General features: G+C 41.9%; 1 protein-coding gene across 7 annotated transcripts in view; it reads left to right on the forward strand.

Annotated features, from left to right (window-relative positions):
- Positions 1-160: 160 nt before the first annotated feature.
- Positions 161-23,388, forward strand: part of SCRN1 (secernin 1) — a 59,196-nt gene continuing 35,968 nt past the window's right edge. The window contains exons 1-5 of one of the 7 annotated variants that reach the window (XM_055590491.1): positions 409-545; positions 962-1,118; positions 4,485-4,532; positions 5,293-5,353; positions 22,114-22,273. In XM_055590491.1, coding sequence (XP_055446466.1) covers positions 22,115-22,273 — 159 coding nt within the window. In that variant the 5' untranslated portion in view covers positions 409-545; positions 962-1,118; positions 4,485-4,532; positions 5,293-5,353; position 22,114. Of the gene's footprint in view, positions 182-408; positions 546-961; positions 1,119-4,484; positions 4,533-5,292; positions 5,354-22,113; positions 22,274-23,388 lie in introns of those variants that run through there. The other 6 variants (XM_055590492.1, XM_055590495.1, XM_055590494.1 and 3 more) reach the window with 6 other exon arrangements.

Genomic DNA, 23,388 nt, shown 5'->3' on the forward strand with positions numbered 1-23,388 from the left:
AAATCTCGCTTAGGCACAGAGGCCCGCACGTAGCAACCGAAACAGAGGAATCCCGGAGAGGCGCCAGAGTAAGTGGGGTCTGACTCCTTAAAGCCCGAGGTCTCGCTTGAGAGGGAGAGAGACGCAAGCCCGGCTGTGATCAAGAAATAAAGATCGAGCAAAGGGAGAGCCACTTTCCTCGGTGAGATTCGCCCTCTGAGCCGTCCCTTCTGCTCCCAGGCGCCCTCCGGAATCAGGCCTAGCGTGGGTGCGGCGCGGCCCGGCCCGGGGCCAGGGTGTGAGGAAGGAGGCGGAGGCGGCGGCAGCGGCGGCAGGGAGGGTGGGCCCCGCGGTCACGTGAGCCCGGCCAGCTGTTAGCTGGGGGCGGCGGCCCGCAGCTTTGGGAGTCTGGGGAGGGGGAAGCGCCCGACGGCCGCCTCCGACGCTGCAGCTGCAGCCCCCGACGTCGCCACTGTAATCGCCGCAGCCGCAGCACGCGCACGCTCGCCGGCCGCGCATCGGCACCGCAGAGCAGAGCCCAGAGCCCGGAGCCCGCCGCCCCCCAGGTGAGCCGTGCAGGGCACCCCTGGGAGCGCAGGGCGTCTGCAGCCGCTTCCCCCGGCGGGTTTCACCCTGATCCGCCATCCCTGTCCCCCGTGTGCCTCTGGTCGCCTCCGGCTGCCTCTCCAGACCCGCGGGTGGCGCTACCTGGGGCAGAATCCCGCGGATGCTGGCTGGGGGTCTCTAGGGGATCACTAGACGGGGGGGCCTCAGTCCGGGGTTGGGGGTGGGGGAAGGTGATTTGGGCTGCAGACTGCGGGGGCGCAGGAGAGGGATGCCCCACCCTAGGGCGCGAGCACTGCAGCCTGGTTGGAACCTGCTCCTGCCCTCCACACCCCAACCTCATCCTCCCCCCCATCCTCCTCCACCGCCCCCCACCCCCGCCCCCGCAACTTCTTTTTAACTCTTCTCGCTCGCCCAGGCCGCTTTTCCTGTGTTTCCGTTGCCTGCTATCCCAGTTGCTGGCCCGCTGGGGTGTGTACCCCGTGCCACCCCCGCCCTCGCCACCCCCTCGCTCCGGGGGATCCCGGCTCGCACTGGCGCATCACTGGTGGCCGAGCGAGCCTGGCACCTTCTCGGTAGGTAACGCACCTGCCGCACCGGCGGGCTCGCGCGAACATGGCTGCCGGGCCGGCCCGCTGCCCTGGGCCGGGCTCTGCCCCGCTTACACCGGTCTGTGGTCGCCGAATCGTGACCAGAGCACTACCCTCCCGCTAAGGGCAAACGTGTCAGCTATTGCTGGAGTCTACCCGGGCCGAAGGACTTGTCACAACACCCCACCCCACCCTCAAGCCACACCCAGCGAGGCTCTTGGGGACGGGGGATGTCTGGGCAAGTTAACGCGGTGGCTCTGGGGCACTTAGTGATCAAAGGCACTCGTATTTCTGAGATGATTATCCACTTCAGCTTGCCTTTGCGCCCTCCGTTCGCTGGTCTGTCGCATCGCGGATTATTGGGTTACATTTCTCCTGAGGTCTGAAACGAGTGGGAGGGACGCAAAGCGGGAGGGACGCTTGAACTTTAGAGAAATTGACGAGAACTAAGATTTAGGGGTTAAATTTGCCCATTAAACTCAGACGCATGTAAGGAAAGAGTCGTTTGCTGTGGCTCCACACTGTCTTGGTAGGGCTCTGTTAACTAATACTGTCTTTCCGGATTTGCTGTTTAATTCTCGCTTGCAAGTGTCTTGAATTATGCTTATGTCCATCTCCCCGGTGGTGTATGTGTGTGTGTGTGTGTCCCGGTGCCTACTGTGTTCCAGGCCTGATTAGAAGATGCATCCGTTGCAGAGGAAACCTCTATTAATTCAAAATGGCAGCATGAAAAATCAGGCCTGGCGGAATCAGCACAGACCACAGTTAACATCAGCTGCCCCCTGACTTAAGCTTTGGTGGGGGTGGGGAGAGGGTCTACCGGAAGGAGAGCTCTCCTGGGTATGGCTACAGCCAGCCCTAAAGGGTAAGGACGTGATTCTTGGAGCAGGCTAGATTTTACAGTGCTGCAAGGTTCTGGGGAGGTTATGTGGGAAATGTGGGAAGCTGTAATTTTCCTTATTTATCAAAAGCTGGTGCAAAGACCTGATTAAAACTGTGATTTTTATCTGGCTGCTGATAGCTGTTTGATAACTTCTGTGCTGTTTTGTACCTACAAGTGGCTCTTAAAAGAGATGAATGTCTAGTGTAAACATCATCTAAGAACAGTACGTGGAACAAATACCAGGTTCTTAGAGCAAGTTTTATTGGAAGTTTTATTGGTCATGATGATTTGACATCATGACCAAGCACTCAGGCACCAGAGAATGATACATTCTTGAAAAGTGACTCATTTGAGATTTTAAAATAAAACAGACTTTCTTTCCCATTTCACTCCTGTGCTGCCAGCCATCTTCTCCTTTTGCAAGCAGGAGATGCATGAGGAGGCAAGTGTTTCTGGGATAATGGGATAGAGAGAGATTAGTGCAAAGGTCAGGAATGGCAAGCTGGAAGCAGCCTGAGAAAGGGCTGTACTGTCAACCTTCTCTTCACAGCCGGTGAGGCTGAACCCAGCAGGGTGAATGGACTGCTCCCAAGGTCATATAGCTGGTTGGCAGCTGGCAGTGAGAACTGAAATCCAGGTGTCAGAACTCCCCATTTTAGGATTCCACATGCCACCTTCCAAAGCCTAGGAGAAAAGGGCAAAGGTATCATTGTTAGAATGGCAAACACTTCATGAAAACAAACTTTAACATAAATTTAAAAATCTATAGGTATTTAAAGTAACTGCTCACACCTTAGTTTCCTAACTTAAGTCCATTTAACTTCTTAAGCTGTGTCCACCTCATGTTCCCATTTTCCAGGGACTAGACTGTTTCTGTATTTAAACACCAAAACCATAATTTTATGGTTTTTATAATTATGTCAAAATCTTTGAGGTGAGAAGTGCATTCTTTGATTAAAAAATTAATTGTTTATGTTGCTTGTCTTTTTTTTTGTTAAGAAGCCAAAGTGGGGCATATAATAGCTTTTGAATATATCTAACTTTAAATAATTAGTAAATAACAAACCTATTTTAAAATAAATTTGAAGCAGCACTGAAGACAGTAGCTTTTTCTCTAATTTGAATTTGAGTTCTCGGAGTCATATACCAGTGACCCTAGTTCTACTAAAGCAGAACTAGAAATTGTGCATGGTATTTTTGCAGAGGTGTTGAGAGTATGGGAAATATTTCTTCTGGGCATACTGTAACTTCAACCCAGTGCTCTGCAGAAGGAGAAGGTGGGTGGGCTGCATGCAACTGGGAGAATAATTTATAGTGGTGAAACATAGGAACTAAGTATGAATTGACAGATAGGTTGAAGTGAAGACAAGTGCTAACGCCACATGTGTGCGCCTGCTCAGCCACTCAGTCGTGTCTCTTTGTGAGTTCATGGATAGTTGCCCACCAGGCTCCTCTGTCCATGGGGTTTCCCAGGCGATAGAGTACTGGAGTGGGTTGCCATTTCCTTCTCCAGGGGATCTTCCTGACCCCTAGGGATCAAAGCCCCGTTTTCCGGAATTGGCAGGCAAATTGTTTACCACTGAACCACCTGGGAAGCCAGATGCCACATGTGCCATTAGAACAATAACTTGTATTAGAGCATGAATGTGAAGATTCATTCGTTGAAATTCTCCCTATATGTCAAAGACACTTACAATCACAAGTTTTAAAAATACATAAACACATGCAATCTGTGTTTGTTGGAGGACAATAAAAGATACAGGTAAGCCAAAGTTATTTTTAAAACACCACCCATGATCCCTTTATCCAGCAATAATCATCATTGTAAAGATTTGGGATGATTTTCATTGGCGTGGGAGTCTAGGTTTGTGCTGTTCAATAGCCACTAGCCACAGGCCACATGTGGCTACTGATTACTTGAATTGTGATATATTACAATTGTGTGTTAGTCTGAATTGTGATGTATTGTAAATGTAAAATTTACACCAGATTTAAAACATTTATAGGAAAAGAAGATTTTAAAATATTAGTTATTTTTATTAAAGTATTGTTGATTTATAGTATTATATTAGTATACAACATAGTGATTCAATATATTTGTAGATTAGACTCCATTTTAAGTTATTATGAAATATTGGTTATGTTCCCTGTGTTATACAATATATCCTTGTAATTTATTTTTAATACATAGTAGTTTGTGCCTCTTGACCCCCATATCCCTATCTGGTCCCTCCTTCCTTCCCTCTCCCCACTGATAACCATTAGTTTGTTCTCTATATCCGTGAGTCTCTTTCTGTTTTGTTATACTGATTTGTTTTATTTTTAAAATTCTCATGTAAGTGTAAACATACAATATCTGCCTTTCTCTAACTTATTTCACAGAGCAGATTACTCTCTAGGCTCATCCATATTGCTGCACATGACAAGGACAAATACAGCTTATTAATGATTTTATGTTGATTATGCAGGCATACCTTGGTGATCGTGTGAGTTGGGTTCCAGACCACTGCAATAAAGCAAGTATCAAAATAAAACAAGTCATATGAATTTTTTGGTTTCCCAGAGCCTATAAAACTTATGTTTATCATGTAGTCTAATAAGTGTACAATAGCATTATGTCTAAAAAATGTATATGCCTTAATTTAAAAATACTTGATTGCTAAAAAATGCTGACATCATCTGAGCCTTCTGTGAGTTATCTTTATATTAAATCAAAGAGCACTGATCACAGATAACCATAGCAAATATAACAATAATGAAGAACCTTGAAATATTGTGAGAATTACCAAAATGTGACACAGAAAGTGAGCAGATGCTGTTGGGAAAACAGTATCTATAGTCTTGGTGTACTCAGGATTGCCACAAATCTACAGTTTGTAAAAAACACAATTATCTGTGAAGTGCAGTAAAACAAAGTACAATTAAATGAGGTATGTCTATATTTTGAATTAATATTTTGGATATATTTGATTTAAACAAAATACATTGTTAAAAGTAATTTAATCAATTTCTCTTTACTTTTTTAACTGCGGCTCTTGGAAAACATAAAATTACATATGTGATTCACCTGTCTTGCACTGTATTTCTTTTGGGCTGCGTTGGTCTAGGTCATTACCAGAAAGTGAAGGTTGGTTGAAGTGTATGATACTATTCATAGTGTTGGATGTGGATAGTGAGAGCAGTTTGAACAGACACTGGAGGGGAGGAGGTGGGATGAGTGGGAAGGACTCACATGATGTACATGTCAATCACACCCACCTGTCCTATTCCCTCCAGAAATTTCCAGCATCCTTAGGGCCTCCACCAGGAGGTGTGGAATGGTGATGAACTGAAACAGGTGGGTGACTAGAATGGGAGGAAGTTGGAGGTCTCCCAGCTTGAGCCGTTTCGGTAACAGAAAGAGCTTGAGATGGTTAACGTTCCCTTCTTCTTCTGTTTTTAATGGTTATGTGTTTAACCTGAATCTCCCAGTGCTTAATCTACTCCCTAAAGTGAGCTCGGTGTTCCTGAAGGGTTCCATGAGCATTGCTGATCATTGTCTTAAGTTGGGCTACTGCCCTTTTCCTCTTGGTGGTTTACATGAGCGCCTCTTCTTGATGATATAGACCTTGAGAAAATCATTTTAGCTCCATTTTCCTCTTAGGTTGCACACAGTGCTTGTACATGCTTAGGGGGTCAAAGTACATATTAGTAATTCATATCACTTCTTAAAAGTCCTAGTTAAATTCATACAGTGATCACTGCTATATTTAAAATGGATAACCAACAAGGATCTATTGTATAGCACATGGAATTCTACTCAATGTTATGTGTCAGCCTGGATGTGAGGGGGTTTGGGGGGAGAATGAATACATGTATATGTATGACTGAGTCCCTTTGCCATTTATCTGAAACTGTCACAGTTTGTTAATTGGCTATACCCTAATATAAAATTAAAAAAAATCATACAGTGATCAAAGGCTCATCTGAATATCTTTTTATCCTCTCAAAGTAAAACCTTAGTGTATTTTAAAATTTCACTTAGCAGTGCTTACTGACCTAAAATAATTAAATGAGATGTCTTAAAATGTCCTTTCTTGAGCCCTGAAGTAATCAGATTTTTAAAAATAATTAAAAATCCAATAAAGCAATGCATGCACGCATGCCTGGTCACTTCAGTCGTGTCCGACTCTTTGCAATTCAGTGGACTGTAGCCTGCCAGGCTCCTCTGTCCTTGGAGTCTCCAGGCAAAAATACTGGAGTGGGTTGCCATACCCTACTCCAGGGGATCTTCCTGACCCAGGTCCAGGGATCAAACCTGAGTCTCTTATGTCTCCTGCATTGGTAGGCAGGTTCTTTATCACTAGCACTGCCTGGGAAGACCAATAAAGCAATGTGAGCTTGCTATAAAGATATTTAAAATGACATAAGTGGATAAAATGGGAAGTTTCTATCTCTATAGCCCATGCTTAGTCCCACTTGCAACACTAAGGATAATATGAATCCTTCTAGGTGCTTCTTTTTTCTTCCTACTTCCCTCCTTTCCTCTCTCCCTTCCTTCTATCTATAGTATATATTTATTTTTGCATAAATGGGTATTTACATTCACATGTATATGTATTTACACACACACACACTAATATGTTCATATATATGTATGTAGGTTCCTTTTTGGTAATAAAATGGGATAAATTTCCTGATAGTTTTTAACACACCAAGTGGCTTTAGCATTAATGGGCACTTACAAAGGGGTTTTTGTTTTTGTTTTTTTTTGGCCCTGCCAAGTCACATGAGGAATCTTAGTTGGATCTTAGTTCCCAGACCAGGTTCAAACCCATGGCCTCTGCATTGGGAGCTTGGAATCTTAACCACTGGATTGACAGAGAAGTTGCTACAAAGTAGTTTTCAAATCCATTTTGCTAGACATAAAGTAACCCTGTGGTTTCATACTAGCAAGATTTGAATTTCTTCTGTAGGAAATGAATGTATACCTGATATGTTTTATAGGGACAGAGGGTATACCACTGTTTTAAGAGTGAATGGGAAGTTTATTTAAATCCCAGTTTACAGCATTAACAGATACATAACAAATCATACTAATGGGAAAAGATCAGAATAGACAATAGACTATTTATGTAGGCGAGGAAAACAGATGGTGGGAATAGGAAGGTCATCCTTTGTAGCAACCTTGCCAAATTAGTGATCACAATGGCAGCAATGTCAGAAATGAGAACAGAAGGAAATACAAGAAACTTAGATGTGACTTGTTCAATAGCCCCCAGTTTTTCCCACAGGGAATGCTTTTGGAAGCTAAACATATACCTGTATATTTAAAAAACAGTCTTTAATGTATCTCCATAATCATTACATTCCCAGAACCCTGGGAATTTATTTGGTCTTTAAGACCAAACCTTCCCTGAATGTTCTTCTATTCCAGATACTCTGCGTTTAACATCTCATTTAATCCCCATAACAGTATGTGGTAGACATCATGGCCATGTTTTATAGATGAAGAACTTAGTGGTTGGACGAGCTGCACTTGGAATCTGAGTCTATCTGATTCTTTTTTATTAATAAAAAACCATAATGTATTCTCTTGGAGAAATTATTCTGACTATACAGGTCTAATGTATACTATTCACGTGATACAAGTCATTTATTTTCTTTGTATCATTATAAAAGATAGAAAACTGTCTTTTAACCTGCCATATATTGGAAAATATCTTCCTTATCAAGGCTGAACTTGATCAGACTGTATTTTTCTAACTTGAATGAAAAACATACTGCTTATGCTGCTTATATACTTTTTTCCTCATTAAAAAAAAATCAGTTGTTTTATCTTTGAGAAATGGATGCCATTCAACTAATTCTTTCCCCTCACTCTAGAATTCCTAAGAGCTCTTTCAAAAGTGATACTCATGCAGCCTGAATTTTCTATAAAGTGGTTCCATATTTTAAATACACCTGAGTGATGAACAGATCACTGTGTATGGTAGAGTTTTTGAAGGTAGGCCTTGAATTCAAGTGTGTCCCAACATTGAATGGACACAGAATAAGTCATAAGTCATATATATTGTATCTTTAGCATTATTTTTAGATTATTTTAGATGATCAGGATTTTATTACCAGTGAGTACATATAGGTGGTTTAGTTGCTAAGTTGTGTCTGACTCTTGCGATCCCATGGACTGTAGCCAGCTAGGCTCCTCTGTCCATGGGATTTTCCAGGCAGCAATACTGGAGTGGTTTGACATTTCCCTCCTCTGGGATCTTCCCAGCCCAGGGCTTGAACCCCGGTCTCGCACTGCAGGCCGATTCTTTACTGACTGAGCTACCCGAGAAGTCATACAGATGCATTTAAAATGTTATTAAATTCATAGCATATATTTCCCAACCAACTACAATCACTGTTATGTGGGGTGTCTGAAATTTTTTTGATGTTTAAAAGTTGGGAAACCTATTACAGTATTTTGCATTATAGAGAAATTCTGGAGTGATTTGAAGAATAGTGATTTGACTATAGAAAAATCTGTTTCCTTAGTGGCTGTCACCTGAATCATTCATTAAGTCGAAGATTTTGTGTTATTCATATTTCTCATTGTCAGCATATCTTGAAAATGAGGCAAAATCAGATGTGGCCAGAAGAGAAAATGAATTCATTTGCCATAACTGAGCTGTGGTGTTTGTCCTTAATTCCTGGGTCTCTGCCTTATTGAAAGGCCATATTTATTAACTGCCGTATATTGGGAAAATAAGTTATTTCTACTTCAACTGTTCCTTTTCTTTTTTAAAAGTATTTTCATTACAATTCAGATTTTCATGTGGGAAATTTGAAAGTGCCTGAATATAGGTTAAGAAATTGTGATTTTACAGCCCAAGAATATTATTACACTTTTTGTTGCATTTCATTACAGTCTTATTTGCATCAACTACCTATATAATATACATAATTTGAATGATACTGCTTGTTCTTGTGTATTTATGTATTTGCCAGTCTTTTATGATATGTCAAGATAGTAAGTTATTTATCATGTTTGTTTTGTTTTTTTATTCTTGTGATCATCTAAGTGGCTGTATTTGGGAGGTGATGTACCAGCAGTAGTCCATTAAATTATCAGGGGTTATGGTGAAGTTGAGTCATTGTTAATTACCTGGAATTTTGATTTCACAAATTCAAAATAGACACTCTTCATTTCCTCTTGCTAATCACCTAAATTGAAGTAATTTTGGAATGGAATAGCAAATCAGTTTGTGATCATTTCACTCATGAAAGAAAAAGCATCCAAAGGATATTTCTTAGCAGGTCCTACTGATTTAGAAATATTCAACTACCTGAAATAATATCTAGCTTTTTTTTTCTGGCTTAAATTCTTTCTATCCAGTGCAGAGAAGTCATGATCCTTACTAAAGGATTTACTTTGCATCTATGATAAAATGAAGAATGCATTTTTTAAAAGGCATTTTTAAAGATTTCAGTTATTTTATTTCTTTAAAGTAGTGCAGATCCCAAACATTTAAATAACAACTAACAAATCTTCCTGATTATCATGTAGAGTGATTAGTCTGATTTCTCAGTTTTTAAGTCAAAGACTGAGAAAACACAACCTCCTACATCTTTGTCATACTTCTCTCAAGTTAACCAGGGATGTGTTTCACCCACCTTGGTCTTTAAGGCAAAGAGTATTGCTGCTGATGCTGTTGCTGATTTCAGTAATATTCAATTAAAATTAAGTGATTTCCTTAAAAATAAAACTGAGAAGCAAAATGGCAGACAGTCGTTGGCCCTTGAAGCTGGTTAACACCTTAAAGGGGCTTATTGTATTCTTTTCTTGTTTGTATATATTGAAAGTTTCTACACTCAAAAAAAAAAACCAAAACCCCACCAAGAAAATAAAGCCAGTCAGAAAAAATGAATCATACTTTTGAGAAGCAAAGAAGTTTAATAACCTATAAGAATAGATATTCCACACCAGTCTGAACTGATGCATCAGAATCATCTGGGCATTTGTTAAAAATATACTCTCTGAATTCAGCTCAGACCCACTGAATCAGAATCTCCAAGGAGAGGGTGTCCAGGAATCTGCTCCTCAGACCATTTCCATGTGTGGTCCAATATGAATCCCGTTGATTGAACCACAGCTTGGGAGAGAATCAGATGTCCAAATCAGATTTTCCTGCTCTTTTTCTGTCATTGAAGATGAAATATAGATAGATACCCTTTCCCCTTCATTTGCTCAACAAACATTTGTCCAGGTCTTATCATGTGCCAGCCTGTGTGCTAGGTTCCTGGGGAAATAAGGAATTATGTAAGTGTCCTTGACCTCATGGGGCTCATAGTCTAAAGAGATACAGCAAGATAGAAGGAAACAGGGGTATCCTCTTCCCCCAGTGCACTAATATACCGAGGCAAACTGAAATCCCTCCCCATCCTCCCTACCCCCAGTTATCCTTACTCGAAGAGATATCTAAGCCCCCGAAAAACTTACAAGTTGATCAGTCCAGCACATGGACAGAGGAGCCTGGCGGGCTATAGTCCATGGGGTTGCAAAGAATTGGACACAACTGAGCACACACATACAGTGCTATTTCTAACCTTAAAAGAATTTTAAACATCTTGTCATGTGCATTACTTTTTAAGTAAAGAGAATAATATAGGTTTTTTTTGTTTTTTTTTTTTTTTTTTTTGCCTTGCTGCACCTCTTGTAGGATCCTAGTTCCCTGATTGGCATTTGAACCCAGGGCCCTTGGCATTAAAATCACAGTCCTAACCACTGGAACACTGGGGAATGCCCCCTAACTGTCATAAAATTTTTGTACAGATTGTTTAAGTCATGCTCTAAATAAGTCCCACTCATTGCAATTGGCTGGTACATCTCTTAAGTAACTTTGTCTCTTCATCTTTTTTTTTTTTGCAGTTTTTGTTGAAGAAATTAGATTTGTCCTATCGAGTTTCTCGTAGTCTGGATTTTGCTGATTTCATGCCCATGGTTGTCCTTTGTATTCTCTGTAAACTGATGCTTCAATCTAGAGGCTCTATCACTCCAGTCTGATCCTCTAAGCACATTTTAGTTACACATTGAAATGTGAGTGTGTCTGATGAGCCAGGTGCAAACCTTCAGTGAGAAAATGAAGGAACATAGTAGGGATTGTTGGAAAAGTGGTAAACTCATGACCAGTGACTAGTAGGAGGGAGGAAAAGGAACATTTATTGAGCATCCACTGTATACAACCACAGGACGGGGTACTTTCCATTTGATCTCAGGTATATATGAGTGCTATGTTTTATATGACATATGTGAAAATATGTCTTATTTTCACATAGGGAAACTCTGGCTCAGAGAGAGTTCATTAACCTGCCTGTTTTCCATGGTTCGAAGGTGGAGTCAGGACATGAACAAGGGTCTCTGTCTGTAAAGTGTGCCCTTCCCTTGCCACTGTGCATATGGGCTACAAGGCCAAGTAAATATTGTAAATGATCACAGTTGACCTGACAATGAGAAAAGAAGTACAAAAAAGAGCAGTAGCACAAGGGGGACCATAGGCAACATTTCCATTGGCCTCAGTATCAGGGGGTGGAGGGGACTGTGGCAGGAACCCCTTCCCAGCTCCAATCTTGCCGGCACGCAAGAATGTGGACCCAGTGTTGCCAGATCTTTTGAGTTTTCAGGAGATGCTAAATATCTGAATTTCTGTGGAAAATCTCTAGATTTACCAATGTTAGCTGCCAATTCAGGTTAAAGACATACAAACTCACTGTATAGGCCAATGCTCTGAAAGAAAGTGCAAGTGAAAGTTTTAGTAGCTCTGCTGCTGCTGCTAAGTCGCTTCAGTCGTGTCCGACTCTGTGCGACCCCATAGACAGCAGCCCACCAGGCTCCCCCGTCCCTGGGATTCCCCAGGCAAGAACACTGGAGTGGGTTGCCATTTGCTTCTCCAATGCATGAAAGTGAAAAGTGAAAGTGAAGTTGCTCAGTCATGTCTGACCCTCAGCGACCCCATGGACTGCAGCCCACCAGGCTCCTCCATCCATGGGATTTTCCAGGCAAGAGTACTGGAGTGGGGTGCCATTGCCTTCTCCAGGGGATCTTCTCAACCCAGGGATCAAATCTGGGTCCCCTGCATTGCAAGCAGATTCTTTACTGTCTGAGCCACCAAGGAAGCCACCAGTTTAGGCCAGTGCTGTGGACCAAACCAAATAAATGCACAACCTGCCACCCTTAAACCATCCCGTGCTGCTTAGAAATATGACAGTGAATGAGTGGCATTGAACTCTATAGGAATCAGCTGTCAGAGGTAGCTGTTGCCCTTGGACTTAAGGAAAGGGAATAGTGACCAGCTCTTAAAAGACATTAAGTGACAATGGAGCACATCTTCCAAAGGTAAAGGAGCACTAGACACCGTAAGGAAAAAGCCAAGTTTCTAAAGTCTGGTTTGTTCAGATCAGATCTTGACAAAGGAACAGTCTTCATCATGTACCTTTTCTCACCCTCACGGTGATGTGTCCTTACTGTGTCCCAGATGGCGTTCTGAGCGCTTTTTGTTTCAGCTCATTTGAACCTCACCATGACCCTGTTGTTATCGCTGTTACAGAACGGTGACACAGGGTTGAGATTTAAACTCAGATTGCTTCCAAAACCTGCCTACTCACTCAATACCCTATGTGGTCTTTCTTCCATTAGGTAATTCCTCATTAAAGACATTGAACATTAGAAGCTGGAAATCACTGGCTGTCTAGTCCTAAAGCTTTGTGCTCTGCTGTCTTCAGCTTTCAGTAAGACACTTAATAGCATCTTTTATATTTATCAGGCAGAACTTGATGAGTCTGATGTATGTACCTTCCATCAACTGGCGTTTTCATCTCAATTCAGTTGGATAATTCCTTTTCCAAACACCCTATTTATTCTTTACTATCTCAATAGCAGATAAAAGATAGGAAAGGAAATTTATAAGTGAGTATCATTTGTCCTGTTTTCAATTCAGCAGGAATGCCAATGATTTAAAAAATGAATTTATCAATAAATAACATAGAATACATTCTTCTTTGCTTTTCTGAAAGAAGGTAATTAATGTACATGGACTTTAAACTCACCCAATCTGGTCAGTAAAGCTGGGAACTTGGAAAGTAAGGACATTTGGGTTTCATTTCTTTGTGCAAGTAAAGATCCTTTGTCACAGTTATTTGCAAGACAGCTAATAAACCTGTAGCTTATACAGACAGTCATTTTCTTCCTCTCAGGCAATTCAAGGCTGTCTTATTACTGGGTACGGTGACCGATGAGGGCCACTGTAGCTTTTTTTGAGATAAAAGGGGCAGGGCAGTTTGGCATTCAGACGAAGAAAATCCCTCCTTGGCTTGGAGTATTCATGCCCTTCAATAACGACTCACTGAACTTGAGGACAAAGACTTTCTTTCCCATGCAGCTACCTCCTTCCTTGTCTAGACATTCTGTAAGCGGTCTCCTAGTTACAGAGGTGCAGCACTCCAGCCCCCTAAGCCTGTACCCAGACTCTTGTCACCAGTCAGAGGGGGGATGTTGGGCGACGCAGCTCTGATGCTGTGAGCTCAGGGACTCTGCACTTGTCAGGGACTCTGCAACCCAAGAGGAAGTCGTGAATCCTGAAAAGATTTTGATGGTTAGAAATTGATCTTAGAAATACTTTCCCACAACTGATGGCACCATATCTAAAGCTGCCCAGGCCACTACTGTAGCCTTGAGCCACCTGTGGATATTTGATTTTTAAAAAATGTTTAATATGGTAAAAAGTACACATAAGATTTACTATCTTAACCATTTTAAGTGTACAGTTTAGTTGTGTTAAGAATATTCGTATTATTGTGCAACCAATCCCCAGAAGTTTTTCACCCTGCATAACTGACTCCGTGTATCCATTAAACAACTGTGCATCCTCCTCCCTCTCCTGCCCCTCCCTGGTCCAGCCCCTGGTAACCATCATTCTAATTCTGCCTCTATGAATTTCACTACTCTAGCTAACTCATATAAGTGAAATACAGTATTTGCATTTTTGTGACTGGCTTATTCTGTTTGGAATAAAGTACAGATAAACGCACTTTGAAATATTCTTAACAAATACTTCCTAGGAAATGCCTGTCAGTTTAATTGTCTACAAGGGTTAAATTAGAGTGTTTCATTAATTGGAGCTGTTAGTTTTCCTGGCAAGAATCCCAATTGGTATTTACCACAAAGAAGCCTATTCAGTAGACCTGCCCTCTAAGCCTGTTGCTTTTAAAGATTTTTGCTTGAAACCCGTAGTAAAAGAAATGTATTGTAGCCCAGTGCATACACTTCTGTGTGTATGTTTGAAGGTAAAGTTTCTTGTGCCAACGCTTACCCTTCCTATGTGAGATGCACATATTCTTTTCTAAAAAGTGTTGATCTTGTCCACTAGGTTGATTCCATAACCCACTAAATGACTACAAAATGCAGTTTAGGAAACACTGCTTCAGACGTTCCTGGGTTCAGTTTCAGACCTGTAGTATAATCCTGTACCCCCATCCCCACTTCTGGATCCTCATGACTCAGAGATTGCTTCGGAATTGTGCCTCAAAGCGAGCAAGTTAAGAAAAAAAGCCATCAGTCATCTCTTTATTTCTTGAGTAAGCTTTGTTCATTGATTCTGATGCTGGTTTAAGTAGAGTGTAGTTATAGAAAACCCATTATTGAATAGTTATTCTGTTTTCTAAAGCTGATTATAAATGATGAAAAAAAACTACGCAATAGATTTCTGCATTAGCATGTATGATTGGGAGTTAATTAAATTTTATTTTATTTTTCTTCAGAGAGGAGATTGTGATATTTCATAATGCTGGATAAGATGGAGGGAAAGGAGAAAAATTGTAAAGTCAGTCTTGTGTCATACATGAATGATTTAGCAGTTTATAAAAATACTGTAAACAGAGACTTCAAAATGCATATTTTATACAGTATATAGATGAGTTAACATCTCAGATTTTTTTTAGTGGAATATCTGGTATGTTAGCCAATATTATGACAGATAATGGGAACAAAATTGAGATCCCTTAAATCAGTTTCGAAAGAATTTCATCTCAGGGTCAGCAGAAAATTGACTTTCTGATTGGCTAGTTTTTCTTTTCCTGTTTAAGGAGGCGACTGTAGAAGGCCTGCCACCTATTTGTATAAAAAATAGTAATGCAAATTTGTGTACTCCTTGAGTAATTCTGAATTGGGCAGACTGTAAAGGAAAAAAAAAAAAAAGAAAACAAAATACCAGAGAATAACTATAATACTGAATAAATAATTTGTCCTAACTATAACTCAAATAAGAATTTGCCAGTTTTGAAATTTCTTGTTTTTGGCCTTGCTACACAGCTTAAGGGATCTTAGTTCTCCTACCAGAGTTGGTACCTGGGCCCCTTGCATTGGAAGCACAGTGTCTTAACCACTAGACTGCTGGGGAAGTCCCCAGTTTTGAAATTGTAGATGTTGGGACACAGAAATAGAGCCAAATTTTTTATTTGAAATTAAATTCCTAAATTGGCAATACTCCCAGGTTTAATTTTTTAAAATATTTTTTTTATGATTAAATAAATGTAAGTACTTGTAGGAAAATTAAAACAAAATATCGAAAAACAAAGCATTTAGTGGTCAGGCTACTACTTCCAGTTTTTTTCTATGCATATTTTCACATAGTTAAGATAATTCACTTTGGATCCCCCCTCCACTTCCCCACACCATTTCTCCATTCAATTAAAAATGCTTCACAAACATTTTAACGGTTTTATGGTGTTCTACCATATAGACATAGCATAAAATTTTAGCCACTTCTCTGATGCTGGACAGTTAAGTTTGGGCCAGTTTTTCACCTGTATAAATATTGCTGTAATGCACTCTTTTGTGCATAAATCTTACCCATATTCCTGATCATTTCCTTGGCATGTGTGTATGTGTATTAGTTGCTCAATCATGCCCGACTCTTTGTGACCCCATGGATTGTAGCCCTCCAGGCTCCTCTATCCATGGAATTCTCCAAGCAAGGGTATTGGAGTGGGTTGCCAGTTCCTTCTCCAGGGGATTTTCCCAATCCAGGGACCGAACCTGGGTCTCCCACACTGCAGGCAGATCCTTTACAGTCTGAGCCACCTGGGAAGCCCTTCCTTAGAGTAGACACTTAGGAAAGGAATTACCTTCCATCTGCTGCGCTGTCTCCTCCCTAAGGTAGCAACCTCTTTGAGAAGTTGTCTGTGCACTGGTTCCATTTCCTTCCTAAAACCTGGCTTAGAACCCTTCAGTGGCTTTAGTGTTTATTATGGGATAGACCCTAAAATCCCTGTCACCTCCTTCAAGACCCAACAGGAACCAGCCTGTCTACCTGCCTCTCAGCCTCTTTCCCATTCTCTCTGGCCTCAGCCACACTGGCTTTTAGATGTATTGACTCCTTCCCCTTCTCCAGCCTCAGGGCCTTGAAATCTGCATATCCTCCTTCTGGAACAGTCTCTCTCCCCCAGCCATCTGTCTTTTGAGGACTGCTGCTGCTGCTGCTAAGTTGCTTCAGTCATGTCTGACTCTGTGCGACCCCACAGACGGTAGCCCATCAGGCTCCCCCGTCCCTGGGATTCTCCAGGCAAGAACACTGGAGTGGGTTGCCATTTCCTTCTCCAATGCATGAAAGTGAAAAGTGAAAGTGAAGTCGCTCAGTCGTGTCCGACTCTTTGCGACCCCATGGACTGCAGCCTACCAGGCTCTCTGTCCATGGGATTTTCCAGGCAAGAGTACTGGAGTGGGGTGCCATTGCCTTCTCCCTTTTGAGGACTGGGAAGTGAAATATCTGTTTAGAGGAAGTAGTTGGAAGTTTGAAGAGAAGTGAAGGTATCAGAAGTTCATTTAGGAGGTAAAGAGAGGAGCTGACCAGCCAAGTACACAGAGGGTTTCCAGGTAGCAATGAGGGCCACTTTCCTGGTATATTCAGAGTTAGGATTGTGAGATTCACATCAAGGAAAACAGAATTGTCTTCCAGGGCCATGATCACCTTTAGCCTCTGGAAGAAGGAGCTTGCTTATAAACTCAGTTCACGTGGTGAGTTCAGTAGCCTCTTCCTAATGTTTATTTTCCTTGGTCTTTTGAAAGTATCATGCCTCTTCTTTGCTGCTGCTGATAGCCCATTTTGTCATTAAAATAAGTGTCCTTGTGCTAAGTCGATTCAGTTGTGTCCCCCCAGGCTCCTCTGTCCATGGAATTCTCCAGGCAAGAATACTGGACTGGGTAGCCATTTCCTCCTCCAGGAGATCTTCCCATAAAGATAATTGAAACTACGTCTCTTCTGTCCCCAGAGTTGACAAGAGGTTTCTTTACCGCTAGGGCTACCTGGGAAGCCCTAGAACAAATGAATGATTTCACAAAGAAGTACTTCTGGAAACCCCAATGTGAAAATCTTCATTTCTGTGTTTATTGGAAAGTTGTAATGCTGCTCTGTCCAATAGAATGTCTACCTCCCATGTATGGCTATTTAAATTTAACTAAAGTTTGTAATAAAATTTTGAATTTAATTCCTTAATTATAGTAATTACAGGCCAATAACCATTTGAAGCTGGTGGCCGCCATATTAGACAGTAGAGATAAAACATTTTTGTCATTGAAGAAAATTGTTTTGGACAGCACTGATCTAGAGAATAGACAAGGATCTACTAAGTTATCTCCGAGGCTAGTCGTTGTGTAGAATGGTGATCTAGGAAAAGCAAATGGACTATTTGCCTTGGCTAGTTTGCTGTAGGCTGTAATACACTGTTGATTCATTTAGCATTAAAAAAAATAGACATAAAAATTCTGCTCCCTTGTGGCATTCCCAGTCATTCCCAAAATTCAGCAGAAAAGCCAACTTCCCTGCGCTTCTGTTGCCTGTATAATGTTCATGGTCAGGTGATTCAGATGACCAAGCAGATGTCCAGGCTGAAGAATAAGTGCTCGTCAGAAAAGCCATCTGTGTTGCTTGTTTTCTGCAGATAAATCTGTAAATTCAAGACCAGTGGATTTTTACCATTTTTAAGGATCAAGTAAAGTAAGGTTCTATTCATAGTTGTGATTGATGCCAGTACTTTTGACATGGCCCAACAGTTGGGAAGGAGGGGAATTCCCATTGCCTATGTGAACCATACAAATACAAGGAAATGTGTCCTTTCTGCATGTTATCTTCTTCTGTGTCTGTTTCACTTTTTTGGCTTAGCCTGCAGTTCCTCTCACCTCCTAATTTTAGGAGCCCTTTATAAAGGCATCTTATTACAATTATTGTAGGTCTTTCTTACACACACGGAGTCTTGGTTTGTCTGTCTCTCCCGTTCAAATTTGAAGATAATGTGGTTTTGTGAAAATGGAAAAGATTAAGAGGAGAAAGAACTGGAGACTCTTTATCTTTTCACCTTTTCTTCCCCTTTAAAGGACTAGAGGATATTTTCCTGAGCTAGAAGGAATGTTGGGGCTTCCCTGGTGGCGCTGTGGTAGAGAATCTGCCTGCCAAAGAAGGAGATGCAGGAGACGTTGGTTTGGTCACTGGGTCAGGAAGATCCCAGGTAGTAGGAAATGGCAGCCCACTCCTGTATCTTGCCTGGAAAATTCTATGGACAGAGGAGCTGGGCGGGCTACAGTCCAGGTGGTTGTAAAGAGCTGGACACAACTGAGCATGTATGCAGCAGGAAATGATTTTCACACTTAGGGACTCCCCTACTTCTCTGTGCCCTGGAGAGGGACCTGCCAGAAACGCTGCTGGGAAGAGCTCTGACAGTCTGGGGTGTGCATGTGCAGACTAACCTGAAGTAGTTTGGGTATAGATGTAGCAACATTGTCCCTCACAAAGATGTTTCTAAGCACAGAAGGTTCCTGACTGTGACTTGATAGCTGCTCTAGTTGTGAGTGAGGAGAGTTGATTTTAATTGACGTGTTCAATGGAAATTTTTGAAACGCTGCTATATTTGAACAGTCAGAACCCAGGTAGCCTCCATAGTTTTCAAAATATTTTCTCAAACATCATTTCATTTGATATTCATGATAAATCTGTGGGCTGGAGCAAAACATTTGTGGAAAGAAAACTTAGGCTCAGAAAGGTAAAGTAACTTGCTCAAGGTCACACAGCTAGTAGGTGGCGTTGGCAGGGCTGAGGTTTGAATCCTGGTTGCTTTTCTGGGAATATTGCTTTACTTCACATTTTATCTTAGGTTCATAAAATAAAACACATTTAAATTGTAATTCATGGCACAAATATGAGAGTTGGCTCATTAATAATGTTTGTTGAGTGTCTATAATTCAGAGAGTTGGGGAATGAGCTACTGTAATTGGGTGGCATAGGTTCTGCCCTCAGGGAGCTTTATTTGAAACATCTGAAGCCATACATTTATAAATAACAGAGGCATGTTATCCTCAGACAGACTAGATGCATCAGTGTTTATGGATGCTGAGAAAATGACAGAGTTCTTCATAGAAGGCTTTTTGAAAGAGAGGGAGTTTTTGAATCAGATCCTGAAGGATATGTGCAGAGGCTAAGGGAGGGAGACTTCAGTGGGTGCAGAAGTGTGGTGCTGAGAAAGAGCTGTAGAGAGTCAACCACAGTTTGGTGGAGCATTAAGGAAGGACTGAACACTTATTCATTATTTATTGAACATCTACCCTGCAGAAGGGGGGGCTTCCCTGGTGACTCAGTGGTAAAGAATCCACCTGCCAATGCAGGAAATGAAGATTCAGTCCTTGGGTCTGGAAGATCCCCTGGAAAAGGGAATGGCTACCCATTCTGGTATTCTTGCCTGGGAAATCCCATGGACAGAGGAACCTGGTGGGCTACAGTCCCTAGGGTCACAAAAGTATCATACAGGACTTAGCAATTAAACAACAACAGTAACCCTGCAGAAGACACTGTGTAGTGCTGGGTTTACAGAGATGGGCAAAAGAGACATGGCCCCTGCCTTCATATTTATAAACTTTGATGGGGTTTAAAAATAAAATAAAATTAAAAAAAAAAAAAAAAAGAAAGACTACTGATCGTTGGTAATAAAATAATTACAGGGCTGTTTTAGATTGTGATCATATAGTACAATTGACTGATGGTAGGGATCAGGGAAAGGAGTGCTGAGGAAAGAGGGTACAGCTTGTGCAAAGGCTGTGGAGTATTGAGAAACTAGAAAAGGGCCTCTGTCCTGGAGTTGAGAGGCTGGAGGGGTGAATATTTGAGATGAGGCTGGGAGACAACATGGGCTTGATCAGCTTTTGGTCTTTATTCTGAGAACCGTGCGAACAATATGAAGGATTTTAAGCAGGAATGACATGATCAAACCTTCCTTTTATTTTATTAAAAAAATTTTTTTTGGACACGTGGCGTGTGGATCTTAGTTCCCAGATCAAGGACTGAACCTGTGCCCCCTGTGATGGCAGTGTGGAGTCCCAACCGCTGGACCATGAGGGGAGTCCCCAAGTCTTTCTTTTAAAAAGGTCACTTTGGGTGCAATGTGAGGACTGTTTTGGAGAGAGACTAATAGCTGATATAGCGTCACCCCTTAGGAGCAGTTACAGTGATTCAGGCTTAGAGATGATGGTGGCTTGGTGCAGGGTAGGAGTAGTACAAGTGGGAAGAAGTGGATAGTTTCTGTAGAGATTTCAGTTCAGTTCAGTTCAGTTCAGTCACTCAGTTGTGTCCGACTCTTTGCGACCCCATGAATCGCAACACACCAGGCTTCCCTGTCCATCACCAACTCCCGGAGTTCACTCAACAAACTCACGTCCATCGAATGAGTGATGCCATCCAGCCATCTCATCCTCTGTCGTCCCCTTCTCCTCCTGCCCCCAATCCCTCCCAGCATCAGAGTCTTTTCCAATGAGTCAACGCTTCGCATGAGGTGGCCAAAGTATTGGAGCTTCAGCTTTAGCATCAGTCCTTCCGATGAACACCCAGGACTGATCTCCTTCAGAATGGACTGGTTGGATCTCCTTGCAGTCCAAGGGACTCTCAAGAGTCTTCTCCAACACCACAGTTCAAAAGCATCAATTCTTCAGCGCTCAGCTTTCTTCACAGTCCAACTCTCACATCCATGTATGACCACTGGAAAAACCATAGCCTTGAATAGACAGACCTTTGTTGGCAAAGTAATGTCTTTGCTTTTGAATATGCTATCTAGGTTGGTCATAACTTTCCTTCCAAGAAGTAAGCATCTTTTAATTTCATGGCTGCAACGTAGAGATTTAGGAGATTGAATTTACAGAACTTGGTGATATGTTAGGTAATGGAGAAGCACATGGTAAGGATAGATTCTGATGCTGCAGTGAGATGGATGATGGAGCTGGCCACTGAGACAGGGAACCTTAGGAAGGGACCCAGTTTTGAGAAGATGATGAAATCAGCTTTGGATATCAGTTAGGCTGGGTGTGTGGGTCAAGAACTCAAGGAGAGAACTGAGCTGGAATTATATGTGTAGGTCATTGGCTTGTAAATGACATGGGAAGCTCTGGGCATGGATGAGTTTTCCCAGAAAGAGCATTAAATGAGGAAGGAAGGACCAAGCTGTGAAGATATTTAGCGGCCAGGTGGAAGGGAACTAGCCAGCCCAGGAGCAGCTTGAGAGGTGAGAAGAAAACCTAGAGATGATTGTGTGTGATGTCACTGAGGTAGAGTAAAGATAGATAAAAAGAGAGAGGTATCTTTCAGTTTATTTCCAGACCCATTTCCCCATCAGCACTCCAAAATCTATCACAGGGTAGCCATGGCCCTCTAGATCAAGAGGCACTTCTGTAGTGCACTGTTTTAAGGCACAGTTATTTATTTTTCTATTGCTGTGACAGATTGCAGTGGGTATGTGTTTTCTGCCTGGAACAATAACCTCCTTTCCTTTCTCCTACGTCATTGCGCTTTTGGCTGTCACTGTGTTCTGTTGCAAATCTGAGCTCATTTAATCCCACAGGGTACTAAGAGTATCTGGTCTCAGTGGCTGTGTAATTCTACTCCAGACACCCCAGCTTCATTTGCCAGCTGGGATCTCCAAAGGAGCTCGCTGCACACAGTTTAACACTAAAACTTAGTTAGCTGGTGAAATATGTCTGAAGAGCTCACTGGTGGAATATTCCACGTTAGGCCCGCTTCCATTCTCTCTCTGGCATCTCTCTCTTTTCAGGATGGCTGTAGCTCCTCCAAGTTACTGCTTTGTGGCCTTCCCGCCACGTGCAAAGGACGGTCTGGTGGTATTTGGGAAAAATTCAGCTCGGCCCAGGGATGAAGTACAAGAGGTTGTGTATTTCTCAGCTGCTGATCATGAACCTGAGAGCAAGGTTGAGGTAAGTCACGTGTTACTGTCTCTCCGTTAACACGTATTCTCTTTCTCTGGCTTTGCCCAGCAGCTTGACTTGTTAATGTGGAAACCCATTTACCCACAGAACTCTCTTGTGGGTTCTGTTGATAACTCTTTCCATTCTCATTTGTTTGTAGCCTTAAAAACCTGGGTCCAAAGAGAATTCATTGCTATGGCACATGTTTTATAATTAAGTAAACTATTTACCCACTCCAAAGTCAAATCTATGAAATAAAATATATTCAGAGAAGTCTAGCTTCTACCTTTGTATCATTTCTCTATTTCCCTTTTCTTCTATAGGTAATAATGTTTTGGAAGTTTGGGGTTTATCCTTCCATTTAAAAATTTGCATGTATATGTAGCAAACACACTCACATGTGTATATGCATATTTGTCACAGTTCCTTTCTTCCTTCATTAAATGAATGGTAGCATGCTATATTGGAAGAGGCAATGGCAACCCACTCCAGTGTTCTTGCCTGGAGAATCCCAGGGACAGGGGAGCCTGGTGGGCTGCTGTCTATGGGGTTGCACAGAGTCGGACACGACTGAAGCAACTTAGCAGCAGCAGCAGCAGCATGCTATATATACTTTTTTCCACTTTGAATTTTTCAACTGAAACTGTTCTGCAAGTCATTCCATCTGGAGTAACCATCTTCATTCCTCATTTAGAGCTGTATAGAGTTTCAGTCTATGAATGTAATCATAGTTTAATCAGTCTCATATTGATAGACACTTGGATTGTTTTCCAGTCTTTTGCTATTACAAATAGTGCTGGTGTGCATAATAGCCTTGTACACCTGTCACAGTGTCTGGTCTTGGTTTATATGGTTTTATCATGTTAAAAAATTATCCATCAATTCTTATTTTGAGTGCTTAAAAACCTGTTCATATTTTGGGGGATATCCCCAAAATATTTTGAGAGATAGGTGCCTAGAAATTTCTGAGTCACAGGGTATATAAGTATGTGGTTTTCTTATGCCTGCTTGCTCAGTGGCTCAGTCATGTCCAGCACTTTGTGACCCCATGGTCTGTAGCCCATGAGGCTTCTCTGTCCATGGGATTATCCCAGCAAGAATGCTGGAGTGGGTTGCCATTTCCT

The sequence above is a fragment of the Bubalus kerabau genome, chromosome 8, assembly GCF_029407905.1.
Source record: "Bubalus kerabau isolate K-KA32 ecotype Philippines breed swamp buffalo chromosome 8, PCC_UOA_SB_1v2, whole genome shotgun sequence".
NCBI lineage: Eukaryota > Metazoa > Chordata > Mammalia > Artiodactyla > Bovidae > Bubalus > Bubalus kerabau.